This window comes from Leptosomus discolor, chromosome 7 (genome assembly GCF_034619465.1).
Source record: "Leptosomus discolor isolate bLepDis1 chromosome 7, bLepDis1.hap2, whole genome shotgun sequence".
NCBI classification, from domain to species: domain Eukaryota; kingdom Metazoa; phylum Chordata; class Aves; order Leptosomiformes; family Leptosomidae; genus Leptosomus; species Leptosomus discolor.
Window position 1 is genome coordinate 52,371,023 of NC_141397.1, and position 15,720 is coordinate 52,386,742.

General features: G+C 45.9%; 1 protein-coding gene across 1 annotated transcript in view; it reads left to right on the forward strand.

Moving 5' to 3' along the window:
* Positions 1-1,736, forward strand: part of MB21D2 (Mab-21 domain containing 2) — a 58,430-nt gene extending 56,694 nt beyond the window's left edge. Inside the window, exon 2 of the mRNA XM_086468386.1 lies at positions 472-1,736. Coding sequence (XP_086324512.1) covers positions 472-1,736 — 1,265 coding nt within the window. The remainder of the gene's footprint in view (positions 1-471) is intronic.
* The last annotated feature ends 13,984 nt before the right edge of the window (positions 1,737-15,720 follow it).

The following is a 15,720-nucleotide window of genomic DNA, read 5'->3' on the forward strand; positions in this document are numbered from 1 at the left end:
CAACCCCCTGATGCTGGTCCAGCTTTTTTCTTATACCAGAGAGAAAATAAGAAGTGAGTCAATTAATATTCTCTTTTCTTTTTGAAGTGTCAGGGAGGTGTTTGGATACCATGGAAATGAGCGACAATGTGGTGAAAAACTGGTTTAGAAAGTGTTTAAGAAGATAAATTTAGTCCTGGAAGTAGCTTTGCTGTGTTTTACCAGAGGCTTCTGCTTTTTTCCATTGCTCACAGGGTGATGTTTAGGATGGACTTCACCCGTTCCCAGGAATGCAGGGAAGGCCCTGCCCCGAGTCAAGTGGGACTAAAGGTCGTCTGAGTACTGGGCTTGATGTATGTTTGTGTCACACAAACAGTGATGGATACCTCTGGTTGCTTTTTTTCCCTGGGATGAGTTTTAATCCTGGTTAAATCCTATATCCCAGATCTGTTTGCCTTCTCCTGAAAGGACTTGTCTTTCTCTCTTTTGCAGGCATGGTTCAGAAACTTGACCAGAAGCTGCCTGTAGCCAACGAGTACCTGCTGCTTTCAGGTGGTGTGCGAGAAGGTGTGGTGGACATTGATCTTGATGAGCTGAATGTTTATGCACGAGGCACGGACTATGACATGGACTTCACCCTCCTTGTGCCCGCATTGAAACTGCATGACCGCAACCAGCCGGTCACGCTGGACATGCGCCACTCGGCTTTGTGCCACTCCTGGCTGAGCCTGCGTCTGTTTGATGAAGGAACTATCAGCAAATGGAAGGACTGCTGCACGATCGTGGATCATATCAATGGAGCTACCAATTATTTCTTCTCTCCAACAAAAGTTGCAGATTGGTTCTATGACTCCATTAGCATTGTCCTCTCTGAGATCCAGAAAAAACCCCAGCGAGGGATGCCAAAGGTGGAGAAGGTAGAAAAGAATGGGACTATCATATCCATAATTTTAGGCGTGGGCAGCAGCCGCATGCTGTATGACATTGTCCCTGTGGTGTCCTTCAAAGGTTGGCCAGCTGTGGCCCAGAGCTGGCTGATGGAGAACCACTTCTGGGATGGGAAGATCACAGAGGAGGAAGTCATAAGTGGGTTTTACTTAGTGCCTGCATGCTCCTACAAGGGGAAGAAGGACAATGAATGGAGGCTGTCATTTGCCAGAAGTGAAGTACAGCTGAAAAAGTGCATCTCCAGCAGCCTCATGCAAGCCTATCAGGCCTGCAAAGCTATCATCATCAAATTGCTGTCCCGCCCCAAAGCCATTAGTCCATATCACTTGCGGAGCATGATGCTGTGGGCCTGTGACAGGCTACCAGCCAACTACTTGGCCCAGGAGGATTACGCAGCCCATTTCCTCCTGGGTCTCATTGATGATCTCCAGCACTGCTTGGTCAACAAGATGTGCCCCAACTATTTCATCCCCCAGTGCAATATGCTGGAGCACCTCTCTGAAGAAACCGTCATGCTGCATGCACGGAAGCTGTCCTCAGTCCGCTCAGACCCTGCCGAACACCTTCGAACTGCCATCGAACATGTCAAAGCAGCCAACCGGCTAACGCTAGAGCTCCAACGACGGGGCAGCACCACCAGCATCCCCTCCCCGCAGTCAGATGGAGGGGACACCAACCAGCCTGATGACCGATTAGCCAAAAAGTTGCAACAGCTAGTGACTGAGAACCCTGGGAAGTCTATCTCTGTCTTCATTAACCCAGATGATGTCACAAGGCCCCACTTCAGAATTGATGATAAATTTTTCTGAGCTTTCATCAATGTTTCTTGGTATTTTTTTCTTTTGTTTTGTTTTTAAAAACTCTTGCAGCGTGCAGGTTTTTTCCTTTGGTTTTTCTTGATGACTTAGTCTCTTGTTTTTTACATATCCAGCGTAGATTGGATCTGTTGAGAACAATCTGAATAAATTATAATTCCTGGTTCTGCAGGACGGTGCAGATTTTGAAACTGTATATTACTATTTCATATGCTGCTTTGATTTTTTTCACCCACCCAGCCCCATTGTCTGTGAGTAGTTTCTAAAGGAGAACATGCACTGTAAACACACATGCCACAGTGTAATGTAGATTTTTTTTTTTTTCAAGCTTGCATAATTTATGAACATTGATTGGCCTGGGGAAGGGACAACTGACCTTCCATTGCTTTGGAAATTCACTCCTTGTTCCATGAGCTTCCATCACCCTAAAGAAATGAGGAGAGATTCTGGGTTGGAAAGCACTACTGGTGATTTGATGAGGCCAGATCTGCTGGGCTGAAGCTCAGTTCATCTGTTCCTCACATTTCTCACACTAGGGGAGAAAGTTGACTTTAAAGATGATGATGCAGCTTTTGGGGGAAAGAGTTGTTTCTGTTTTGATCTACTTTGAATGTAATTGTTCATAATTGGACCTTGTACAGTCCAGAGGGTTGTTTCTGCTGCTTTTCCATGCGGAATAAGGTTATGGAATGTTAGTTTTAGTGTGTGTAATTATTCAAAGCCTTATTTAAATTCTATTAAAGAACATACCATTATAAATGTTAATTGCACTAATGAAATCTCTGCCATTACCTCAGTCCCACTGTTTGTGTTTCTTTCATGAATTAGCATCCGTTATTAGGTCTCAGTATTGCATATTGCTTGAGGCCCCTCGGGTCTCATGGTTTCAGGTGATTTCTTGATTGTCTTTTGTAAAAGGCTCTTCCTTGTTAGCCCTGCTATGTGTGAGAAGTCAGATTTTTGCATTGGCATATTTCTTTGGATGCATACTGTGTGTTGCAGTGCATATTGCATTAATATGTATTGCATGTTGTTGAAACAGGTTTACCGTTAGATAAGGATGTAATGCTAAAGCAGTGGTATGTGCAAAGTGAATCAGCCAGACCTCGAGCAAAGGAGCGACCGTGCTTCTGTAATGCATGTATTAGGCCTGATCCTTTATGGCAGTTACCACTTCCTTGACTCCTGTGGACTTTCTGACTTACCCTGGAACATATGAGGTCTTACTTTGGTCTCATGTTTGCAGAAGTTGTGTTTGTATGTAAACTTGTGGTGCAACAGTAGCCTTGAAAAACACATATGCTTTCCTTTTGTGTGTAGGATAAGATGTATGGTAACAAGGGTTAGTCTGAGCCAAAAATAATTCCAAGAGTTCAAGGACAGAGTGGCTTTTTGTGGCTGGCTGGTCAGTGACTGATATTTAGGCCTTAAATCAGCAATTTGGGCTTACTGATTATCCCAGAGAAGCTGTTCTGATCCAAACCTGATGCATGTTTTAAAATGTGATTATTAGAGCAGGTTGAGGTATTTTTTAAATATTTGACAGACAAATGAGGCGCATATCTAGCAAATTCTAACAGATAAAAATTGTGTATGAAAAATGTGTCACTTTTTTAGTCCAGCCTTTCTGGTAAAGAAACCAGGCTGGTGGAGCAACACACCAGCAGCTTTGGAAACTGCTTTATTAGATGTCAGGGAGGTTTCAATACCTGATCTAGTGCCCAAGTCATGTCTTAAAATGAAACTTTGGCTCCTCCATCTCTTGGGCATATTTGAAAACTTCACCCCATTGCTGTAGCCGAGATGTTCACATTTACCTGAATTTACTGGTGCACACTTACATGAGCCTGAAGAAGCTCTCAGAAATTGCTGGCTAGATGGAGTGGATGAGGATTTAACTTCAAAGCACAATTGGCTAGTGATCGTGATCCCTGGTGCAGCTGCATTTATGGTCCGGGGAAGGACATGTGTTGACTTCAGTGGAAGCAGGACTGGGTCCTTCCAGTGTGGCTATTGCCAAAGATGAGTCTCCATTTAAACCTGTGTAACCTGCCGGGGGAGGCAGGAGAACCAACTGGGAATCCTCTACAGAAGTGCTCGGAAAATGCAGTCGTTGAAATGGTCTTTTCCCCAGTCTCTGGGACTTCCGTCTGTTGGAAAAAGAGTCTGGGCTCCAGGATGAAGTTTCCCATCACCACATGAGAAGGATCTGCTCAGCACAAAGCAGCAGTAGCCTAGCAGGCAGAGTACTTTCCTGGGAATCCCACTGTCCGTGACGGTGCTCCTGAGTTACGCAGAAACACAGCCTTCCTCATGCCAGTTCAATGTCTGGATGACCAGCAGTTTGGCTAGCCCATGTCAAGCTCTGGTGTGTGCTCCTTTTTTTTTGGTTTTAATTAAAAATCATTTTGAAAAGTATCCATCTTGTTCTTCCTGCATTATGGGGAAAATGTGTGTGTGTTGGGTTTTTTTGTGGGGGAGAGGAGGCTTGGGTTTTTACTGGACTGGAAGGCAATTTCCCAGGTAGGTCTGAGAGAACGTTATATCATCTGCCTGGACCACATGTCTCCCAGGAAGGCAGAATCCTAATCTCCAGTAGGTTTTGAATCTCAGTCTACTATTTGCTCCTTTCCACATGCTGTGGCTCAACTTCCTGAAGCAGGTTGCCAGCCCAGAGAGGTGATGTGTTTCTTCATTACCCCCTGCAAGTTTCAAGTGGACCACAGTGCTTTTCCTATTGGGGAGTTCTTGAAAGTCGTTCACACAAGCATTTTAGAGCACTCAACCCCATGGGGTTAAAGACTTGGCCAGTCTGACAAACACTGGAGTAAGAGGGATTTTGCTTTAAACTAGCAATGTAGTCACCTTCCCTACTGACGTCAAGAGGAGACAAGTTAGTGCTGTGAGCCCATGTCTTGATGGGAACTTCAGTTCTGCACCCACTGCTAGGGGGGCTAAGATTTTTTTTTTTTTTTTTTTTAACTTTTGCCCATTAGCTACATTCCTGCTGGCTTCTCCCTGTTGGTGAGTGATGTGGCAAGAAGGTTGGGACAATTAGTGAGTGGCTGGCTGCATATGTAAGAATGTAGGTCTCCTTTATGTGTCTGTGTATTACTGCCTCCTACACTGTTAAAAGGGAGGGGAGTCCCAGCCAGGAGGGTTTGGCCTTGAGGTATCAGAAAGATGGGGAGGAAGCAAAAGTGCCCTTCAGAGGCTCCACTTCCATTTCTCAGTGTGAGCCTCCTCAGGCATGCTGGCTGTGGTCCTACTCTTGGGACAAGCTTTTGGCTTTGCTCTTTCCATAGGGCTTCTGGCCAGTAGCACAAAGGGAGGAGCCGCTAATTTGACTGGTTCCAGTTATTGTCACTTCTGGGAGACCCTGAAGAACCTGTCACTACTCCAGGGGGAAACCTGAGCTGCTGCAGAGCTGACAAAACCATGGGACAGTTGGGGGTTATTCTCTGTGCTGTGTAAGGTGGGGGGGGGGGGGGGGGGGGGTGTATTCAAATTAGAGCAGAAGAGAACAACAGCCCAAGAGCTTTGTGAAAGCCTGCAGTCTGGTCCTTCAAGCATGTTATGTGAAGCCTCAGTCGCTTCTGGCTGGCTGTGATAAATCAGTTTCTCCACGTTTTGGAATACTCTAGCCTGGAGAAATGTTGATGCTCTAACCAGAGAACTACAACTGACTATGAGAGTCACTCTTTGCAGGAGATTCAGCAAAGTATCAGCAGGAGTTTAACCATCCACTGCCTAAAATAGAAGACAATCCCCAAAAGCCATTGGAAGAGCTGTGCTTTAATGGTCTGTCTTTTCTGTTGTCCTTCTGTGACTTGGAGAAATAGCTCTAATTTTGATCTAAATTCTTGGACTTCCCCTGATTGCCTTGTTCCAGTGGAGAGCAGCCTTGTTTGGCAGCTGAGGTGGTTCTGGGCTCGACAGGGACACCTGAGCTCTGTGCCCTTCCACTTCTTGGTCTCCTCATGGAGGCTATAGTACGCTGTGAGACAGGCTTGTGTCTGCTACAAGTTGACAGGTCAGTGACAGTCACTGAAAGACAGCAGTCACTTGACGTGAGATGTGCCCACAGCTCAACTTATGTTAGCCAGTTTTGTGGGCCGTGTGAATTGTTGCCCAAACTCTCTCTGCGGGCACTGAGCTCTAAAACAAGTACAGGGTGGCTGGCTTCATGTAAGATGCTGTCCTGGTGCCAAACTTCCACCAGTAGCTGGCGGTATCCAATCAGTTGTTTAAATTTTCTGGTAAATCTTGGAATACAGAGAAAAATTACTACTTAAAGCCTTTAAGGCCAGCGGTTCCTGAAGGTCACATTGCTCTGCCCCAGAGGCAGTGACTGGTGCTTAGACCTGGCTCCACTCAGCTGCAGCCTCTGAAAACATTTCTGTAAAGAAGGTTTATTTAGGTGTCTCCCCAATCTGCTTGCTGTGTAGCGATGAACACACATGGTAGCTGGGTAATCAGATCCAGTGTCCAGGAGGTGGTGGCTTGGGCTGAAGGGTCACAGGACAGGGCCCAAGTCCCATTAAAGTCCATTGGGACTTGAAAATGCGGTTGAAACTAAGTGTGTGCACTTTGCTGGATTAAACTGATGGTGATCAAACCAAAAGTAAGCAGACATCTGTCGTATTTTATTAACCCATGCATAATACAAGCAACCATGCATAATGCAAGTGAATCTGGCAGAGGCTTTGCTAATTATTATTTCTCCAAAAAAAATGTTTTTAAAGGTGTGCATAGTTGATGCCTAGAATTGCTTAAAAACATGCATCTGCCCCTTTTTGCAGGTTCAGTGATGGATATGTTTTGTCACTTTGTTTTGTATTAAAGCGAGTGTGTTCAAAAGGTCACTGGGCAGCTGAGTGCAATAATGTTCAGATTCTCCTGGCATGGCTCAGTGATTAGAGATATTCAGCATGCAAATAGCTCGTTCAACTTCAGCAAGTACATCATCTCCCTCCTGCCAGCCTTGCTTGGGGTGAGCTAATGGACTTTTAACATTATACAGCTTGGAGAGTGACTACCTCTAATAGCTCCTGATTAAGCTCTCCAGAAAGGCAAATAACCATCGTGGGGCAAAGGCTAAACAAAGGGAGGGGGGCAAAAAAGCACACATACTAAAAAGTTGCTGGCCAGGGGATTCTTGCTGACATGTTTTGTGTTTAGGAAAATTCAGCATTATATTTAGCACATTTTGGCTTTTGAGAACAGTCTGTCAAATCAATCCAAATTTATTTCCTCTGAATGCTTTTAGAATAGTGATAAAATAGCCCTCCATCCCTTCTCCTCCCCCTTTGCCCATTTATAATCTATTATTTTAGGGCTGCTTAGAGGAACTATTGTGTTTTCCTATTATCATTGTCCCTGGCTCAGCACTGTGCTTCCATGCTGAATATAGGCTTTTGGGGGTTATTTTTATCTTACTGACCTTCTGTGGTAGAGGAACATGCTCTCATTCAGTCTCCAGACAGCCTGATTTGCTGAGCAGAGAGGTGTGGGTGCATATTGGGGATATCAGCCTCTCTTTAAACTGGCTCGGCCCTGTCTTTCTCTCTCAGTTTTTCTGTGTTAGGAATATCAACGTGGAAGACATGACTGAGGTCTTGCTAGGCACAGAGAAGACATGATACGTGATTCCCAAGTCAAGCAGGCTCTCGTGCAAAGTGAAAATTGAGCCCAAACAGCCACTTTTCTCCCTGATTCTCAACCCCTGTGACCCCTTTGTTTTAGCTTTCCTTTGGGGAGGTGGAGAGGAGAGAGATGAGCTGCTTTTGTCCACTTAAGTGGGTACAAATCATAGCTTTGGCTTAAGATGTCAGGCACTTCATTGATGGCTCTGTCTCCAGGCCTCCCTATTGCTTTACACCCCATCGTGAATTGGCGGGATAGGGAGAGAGTTTGATGATCTTTTCAGCCAATTCACAACAGAACTGTGCAAAGAAAGGAATGGAATTTTTTCGTGAAGGGCTAGCGACCTCGTATCCTTCTCCTGCCCCCTGTGTGCCAAGGCTCACACACAGAGTGTGCTAATAGCCACTTCTGAGGGCTTCAGCTGATCAGAGAATAAAGGCCAAGGTGCTTCTGTGCAAATCAGCCAGCTTCCCTTCCCAGCCTTTGGCATCCCTTGTGGGGCAAGTCTGCTCCTATCTGAAGTCAGTGCTCTTAGAGCAGACTTTGGCTGGTTGTGTTTGCGAGGTACAGGCTGGGTCTACATCCACAGATGATGGCAGGCCAGAGTACAGCTTCCCACATTGCCGTATCAAGAGATAACTCCACTTGGCTGATCTGAAACAGCACAGACGAGACAATCCTTCCTGCAGGGAGGCCACTGCAAAGTCCAACCTTTCCCACCAGCACTATAACTTGTGTAGTGACCAGAAGACCCCATGACTAGCGCTACTGTAAGGGCACCCTTGTGTCTAAGAGCTTATGAGTGTCACGTGGCAGCCACTATCCCTGAGAGGTGCTGGGGCTCTTCTGCCTCCTGCCACCACGTAGGGTGGAGACCAGGACTGTCAGGACTACCCTGGGAAGGATGGCAGAGGAGGAGGGGGAGTGGTTGAGGACACACTCTCCCCTCGCTCTGACCCCCCAATCTCTGCAACACCACCATAGCTGCAGCAACTGGTTGCAGCTTCTATGTCAAGATACCATTTGTGGTGCTTTCAGGAAGAGAGACTGGATCTTACCTGTCAAAGATGGATCACAGGGAACACCTGCAGCGAGCCCAGTGATTCCAGTGCCTCCCTACTCACTCAGGGAAGTGCTCAGTGCCTGCAAGGCCCTTGACTGTGTGTTACACCTTCTTTGCAGCCATGTAAACTAATGCAGAAAAGCTGGGGCAGTGAGGAACAAGGACCAGAGACAGTGTCTCTGTGAAGGATATGTTTTCCCTCTACCTTCCGTGGTGTCCAGGACATGCATGTTCAGCTGTGATTGTCCTGTGAGGATCCTCCAACTCCAAATCTTCCTCAACTATTAATTACTGATACAGGGCTCAGAGGAGCTGCTTCAGTTGTGGAGTTCAGCCTCCACTACAGTCAAAAACACCAACGCTGGTGTTTTTGATGTTTAGGCTCCAGAGAGTGTACACCCAGTAACAGGCAAAAGGGCTGTAGCAAGAAAAAAAACGCAAAGCTGCAACCTTCATTTAGCTTCCCTCAGAGATTCCTTCTGTTTGCTAATGGTTCTGGCTGGTCTTGGTTGATGTACACAGTGCTATATTCATTACATTATTTTGTTAATCACTGGTGGCAAAACTGGGATTAGCAAGTGTTGTCTTTAACCCCTGGACTGCTATGAATATATATAGATAGTATCTTGCTGAATACTTGAACTGATTGCATCATCTCTGCTACTAATTAAAATGGAGGGAACAATGGTGGGAAGTCATTATGGAAAGCCTCCAGAAAAAGCATGAGCCCATCAGTTAAAGGAAACTCTAGAAACTGAACCCAACAGTACTGAACCCCACCAGCCCATTGTGACTAAGGACTGGTTAAGTCCACCAAGGCATATGCTACCAGGTCAGTAGTACAAAGCTAGTTCCTCGCTTGTTCTTTCCCCAAGACATGGCTCTGTTCAGCATCAGAACTCAGTGCTGCTCAACTCGTTCCTCCAGTCTGTTTCTCTATTGCACCCAGCCTTCCACACGTACCTCTCCAAAGCACCTTTAAATAAACTCTCCAGAGGTGTTCTGCTACACAGTAATGAACTGAAATGAAATAAAATGCTGCTGAAAGGAGCTGGATAAATGCGTTGTCATATTTTGTTATAATCGCTAAAGCAACCTCATCATCTGTGTCATCTGTCTCTCCAGCTTACTCATGGAGTGGCAAGCATCATGGTGACTGTGCAAAAAAGGAAGAGAAATGCAAGTTCATGTGAGTTGAAGTAAATAATTCAGAGGTGCTGGCTTGTTCTGATACAGTGTTACCCAGGGCTGCCAGGGCATACTGGTCCAGCATGCACAGAAATCATGCTCTCCCAAGTAAAAGCAAGCTACGGAGAAAACTGAGCGAATCCTCCAGCCTGTTAACTTTCCAGCTCATTGAGCAGGTGGAAACTCAGCAGCATGACTGTGTAGTGGGATGGAGGGAGGCTGCAGGGTATGGGAGCAGTGTAGGTACAAGCAGGCTGGTGGGCTTCTCAGCTGGTGCTGCTGTACCTGCACACGGGCACCTGTGGTTGCATTACTGCACACCATTGTGCAACGGATTGAATACAGTCAGTGCTTGAGTTTGAAAGCCATTTCTGAATAACAGCTCAAGAAATACAGGGCCAAAAAAAAAAAAAAAGATCACCTAAAAAGCAGTACCTCATGCACAGCCCTTCCACAGAGCAGAGCTGAGAGTGAAAAGGAACTTCATGTGATCAGTTTTAATGTGGTAGACTTAGATTTCCTGCCTAGCTGCCAGCTCACAAGGAACCTTACTCTATTGTGCTCTGCCTGGAAGGGGATTTGTTCTAGCTATACAGCTCTGATAACTTGGAAAGATGAATTCTTGGACGCAAACCTGTGTCCCACTGCTCCAGCTGAATCCTGAGTAACAGGCACAGCGGTGGTTTGTGTGTGGCTGCATATGTCAGATATTTGACCTAGTCTTCCAGATTCCTGCTATGTTAGTGTCTTAGTAGTTCTCCTGAACAGTGAAGATGTCCAGGAGATGTTTCCCACCTTGATGCTTCTGTCTAAAATTACAAGGAAGACAGTACAGTGCCACAGTGCAAGGATGGGACATGTTAAGTAATTCCCATTCAATGTGCTAGGGAATCTTCATAGTGTTTGTAGAACAGGGTCCTGCCTGGTTTGCCTTCCCTGCCTCTCTATGCCCTCACACCCATGTGCACACAGGAGAGGTCTCAGGTGTGGCCTAGAGGTGTTGGGGCCAGCTGCCCCTCCCTGACTGATCACTCTGGGTTCAGCCCAGCAGAGCAGTCGGTAGGTCTGGATGATCATGTCTCTTTGGAGTCCAGTTGTCCCAGTGGCCAAATCCTGTTAACTTCTCACCTTTTATTTCAGGCATGAATAACTCTGGCTAAACAGCTGCATATGCCTTGAAGAACTGTCCTGGTTTGGCTGGGACAGAACCACAGCCCAGCCATGTCAGGCAGGCCATTAGCAGGTTCAAGTCAGCCAGGGCAGCTGACCTGAGTTAGCTACAGGCATAGCCCATCCCATAATATCACGGTCATTATACAGGAGGAAGGTTTGCTGAGGAAGGGGAGCTCCTGTGGGATTCTGGTTGAGTGTTCTCTTGTTCCTTCTCTGGCTTCTCCCTGCTCCTGAGGACTGGATGCTCATTTGGCTGAGTATAGCTCTGTATATCTCTGTTGGTACTGGTGTTATCTCACTAAAATAGGTTCTCACTTCTACCCACAGGTCTGCTCTCCTTTTTTCCACTTCTTCTTCCTGGCTGGTGAGGGGTTGTTGGGTGGATAGAGCAACTGTTGTAGTTTAGCCCTGAGTACAGGCTAAATATAGATAAGAACTAAACTTATCTTTGTGCAAAACTGTGGGGTTTATGAATTGCTGTGCTTTATGACTGGGGATGGGATTTATTTGTCACAAAGAACTGAGTTAATCTGACTATCTGTGCAACCAGATCTGAGGTCTAAGGAACCGGCAAGGTATGTAGACATCGGAGTCGTGCCTCTCCTGCACTGGTGGTGCTTGCTAGCACAGACCTGGTCCTTTATATGCTTGTTTAGTGGTGTGATGCCATCACCATATAATAACTTGCCCCAGTGGCTGACTGAGTCCACATACAACTGCATTCATTCTTCTGACCTGACTGCAAGAAGGTCCTTTAGATCCAAGTGACATTCCTCTCAATAGTTACCACTCCCTTACTGAGCACTTCCTTCAACAAATGTATCAGCAAGGCACTCTGTGAACCTGAAGACCTCTGACTGGGAGCCAATGGGCATCACCAGCCGGGAGGAGATGGGGTGCATCTTGCTCCCTGTTCCCAGCTCCCTGTGCTTGGCTTGGAAATAAGACCCAGGTCTTTTACTGATGACGTTCAGCAAGCAGAGCTGATGTGCCTGTACAGCTCAGCTCTGTGCAGGACCTGCCGAGCACTCACAGGCAAGGCAGCTCTGCACACAAGCTGATCTGCTCTTTCCTTTGGTGGCACTAATTAGACCCCGTGCAGCTCCTGTTTCTGGGAAGAGCTCTTTTAGAGCCAGCTCAGGTATCCCAAGTGCATGGCACTTGCCAGTTTGGGAATATCCACAGCTTAGAAAGCTAAATGTCTCACAGCAGTATTGCAGCCTCCCAATTATTACTGGAAATAACCTTCTGATGTTGTCTGCCTGTGGCCTTGTCCCTTCACATGTCTGGCAAGATAAAATATTATTTTGAGGGTCAGGGTGATAATGGGGAAGATATCTATTGCTCTTAATTTTGCACACAGTACTTCAGCAAACGTCCGCGTTTGCCAGCCTGAATGCCAAAAATGAAGGGAGGGGCGTGAGGATAGAATAGCAACAGAAATTAATGAATGCATTTGCAAAGTAATCTCTCATATGAATAACTCAATTTTAGTACCTGGTTTTCAGTCTAGTCATAGAGAGATTATGTTGATTTGCGCTTCTGCAACCACTGAAATTCCTTTGCAGTCAGTTAGAGCCAGGAATTTCTGTTAAATATACATGTAGTGTTTCTCCAAGCTCATTTGAAAAGAGTGATAGTATATCATTCTCCCAGTGGGGACATAGCTGCCTCCTAGCTTATGTCTGCTGACATGTATTAGGGTTGGGCTTGAACGATAAGCAATCAATAGTGGGAAATGCAGCGGCTGAAACAGTGAAGCGCAGCTCTGATGTTCCTTATGCAAATGTTAACACTCACTAGAGAGCATGCCTGCTCAAATAAGCAAAGAAACAAGACTGGCTGCTCTATTTGCTAAATGATTCCAAATATTTCCTGGCTTTTTTATGGTTTGCATATCTTATGAAAAAAACAAACAAACAAACCCAAACAACAGTTGCTGAAACTGCAGAGGGTAGTACCAGCCAAAATTGGGGAAAAAAGCACCTCTCTTTTTGGGACAAATGTGTGTTGCTCACACACTCAAGAACAGGTGGGCTATCCTGGGCTGTCTCCAAGCATGTCAGGAGACAGCTAGCTGGGTTCTGCCTGCCTCATCTACTTAGTGCTGACCAATGGCTATCCTGACGCAGACCAAAGTGGGCACACGTCTCCCTGACTCGGTTGTCAGGCAGAACTACTGCATGGGCATTACCTGCTTCTGTGTAGCTCCTGGGCACCCCTATGCCCTATCCAACATTGTTCTCTACTAACATTGTTCTCTACTAACCAGCCACACAGCCTGAAGCTGGACCTGATTGCCCAAGTATCTGAGCACTGGCTGCTCACCCCAGCTTAACTGGAGCTTGGCATCCTCAGGATTGCCAGTGGCTGGACCTGGAATTTGCTCATGCCAAAAGCCAATTCATTTGCTCTGAACACAGAGCTGATACATGGAGAGAGACCACTGTTATGACAGACAGGCCCTGAGGGTCTGAGATCACCCTTTTATTCTGTCTGCAAGCTGGAGTAACTGCAGTGATGACTGAGCTTCATAGCAGTACTGACCTCCTTCCCGGTTTGTAATACATAAAAAAGTGAAATAGAAAGAGAGAGAGGAAAAAAAAAAAAAACAAACAAAAAAACAACCCAAACAACCTTAGTTTTCTTACTTTTTTCTTGCCCCTGACCTTTGTGACACACCTGGTTTGGAAAGAGCTGAGCAGGAAAGAGCTGCTTGATCTTGAAGGCAAGGAGCCTTGGAAATGCTGCTGGGCTCAAGTTGTCTATAGCTGTTGATTCCTTGTGTGATAACACTGCCTCAGTCAGCAGTGCCTGCACCCATTCATCTGTGGGGAGCTGTGGTCAGAGTGTAAAGAAAGGACATATCCTCGTGCACAGTCAGCTTTTTTACTACTATCACTAGTAAGCTGGACACCATCAGGTATATAGTGGTTGTAAAACCTTGTGAGGTGTCATGGAGGGAAGGTGAAATGTTTTCTTGGCTTATGTAACAAATTGCCAGGAAGGGTGCATTCTTTTACCATGTGAGTTGAGGGAGTGTAAACCTGCTAAGCCTTGTTGTCCCTGTGCTTTGAATCTGTCCTATGGGGTGCTCCCCTGAACACGGTTTGGGTGCAGGTATGTGTGAAGAGTCCTGTCTCTGCTATTGCTGGGTGCATTGGGCTGCAGCACAGTTAGCCTTGCCGGGGTGCCTGCTGTGAAGCCAGGAGGTTGCTCCAGCTGGGATGTGAGCTGAGCTCTCTTGATCAAGCAAGTTCAGTAGCTTGGTTAGATCCTTACCCAAGGAGCGTGTTATCTGCATGTTGACTTTGGAGTACCCCTGCCTGAAATGCTTGCAGTAGTGACTTCACTGACCCAAACAGTACAAGAGTCATCAGCAGAGCACAGGTGTACTTTTAAAATGCTAATGCATGAGTGTCCCAGGCTGTGTTCTTGAAGTCCTTATTGCCTCCACAAAGTTTTCAGATTTTAAAGCAGACACTGTGCAATGACATGCTCTCCAGTGTACCAGAACCAGTGAGTGCTTACTCAGTGCAGCCTGATTTTTGTCTTATTGTGTTTTAAAGGTCATAATTCCTCACCATGCCTCACCACCTCATTTCTCTACCTTTCTAAAGCAAGAAATAGAATCTGGAAAAGCAGTGTCCTGCTCTTGAGAAGGAGTATTGTTTAGACCACAATTTCTATCCTGTTGTTACAGCTCTGCTCACCTATGAGCATAGCTAAGGGGTATGACTATACTATCCATCTCCACTGACCCTCGACATGGAGATGAGAGCAGCTGCTGCCTGATTTCTTAGCGAAGCCTTCACATGGGCGGTCTTGAGGATGTGGACCCAAGGGAGAGCTTCCTTATGGGTATGTGACTTGTTAAAAATTGCAAACAAAGCCCCAGAGAAGTAAATCCACTAAGTGCTGGAGAAGCTGGTTCTGTTGGTACTGAAGTAAGAATTTCAGGCAGGTCTCTGAGCCACAGATGGTAGGTGCATTTGTCATTGCACTCTGCACAGCCTGATCAGTGGAAATGGGCAGAAGTTGGAGTTTTCACCTTCTGAATTTTAGTAATAGAGTACTAAAAGAAAAGCCACTGCCTTCTTTATCCTGTACCCTCCCTCCTATGAGGCTCTAGCAGCTGCCTCTGGACATTTTTTTGGTGAAATTGTAATCTTTGTTATGGGTATTTCTTAGTTACCTGTTTCCATCACAGGTGGTAGAATGGGAGTTTCTCTTTTCTGGATTCCAACCTCCAGGTGAGTTTGAAAGTCTAATGGGAAGGGTGCTTCTTTATCTGCTCTTAGTTCACCTGATGTGTATAAATGAATGATGAACAGTCTTGCTAAAAATGTGCTCACTTCTCGGTGCCTGACTCAGCCAGCTGTTATTCCTGTTTCCCATCCATGATGTTTAGTGAATGAGGGCTGTTAATCTCCATATGGAGATCAGCAGTGATGCTCCAGATCTTGTCGATTTTCATAATTGCTGGAGGATTTGGTTATCCTGAGCAATAAGTCATCACCTCTGGTGGGAGACAAAATTGTTTCATGCAGCCATTTATATTCTTGAAATGACACTGCCCTTTTACCTTGGAGATTTTTAACAATGCAGAAAGATAGTATTGCATGACCTTGCCTTTTCAGTGAGTGTGAACTGATGGCGGCCAGCAACATTTTTGTCTGTTCTCAGCTCAACTTCTTCCTTCAGAGTCCTCCCTGTTTGCCCTTGTAACTAGAGATAAGCTGGACCCACATAATTATGCAGCATCAGAAATGTAATCTAGACATGTCTTATGAATTGCATTTCTAACACGCCCTTCAAACAGAAGTCAGATGCCTACTGTCTGTTTTCTGTGACCTGTTTGGAAAAAATCTGCGCTGCAACTATTGATAGATACCTGCTTGAGGGACA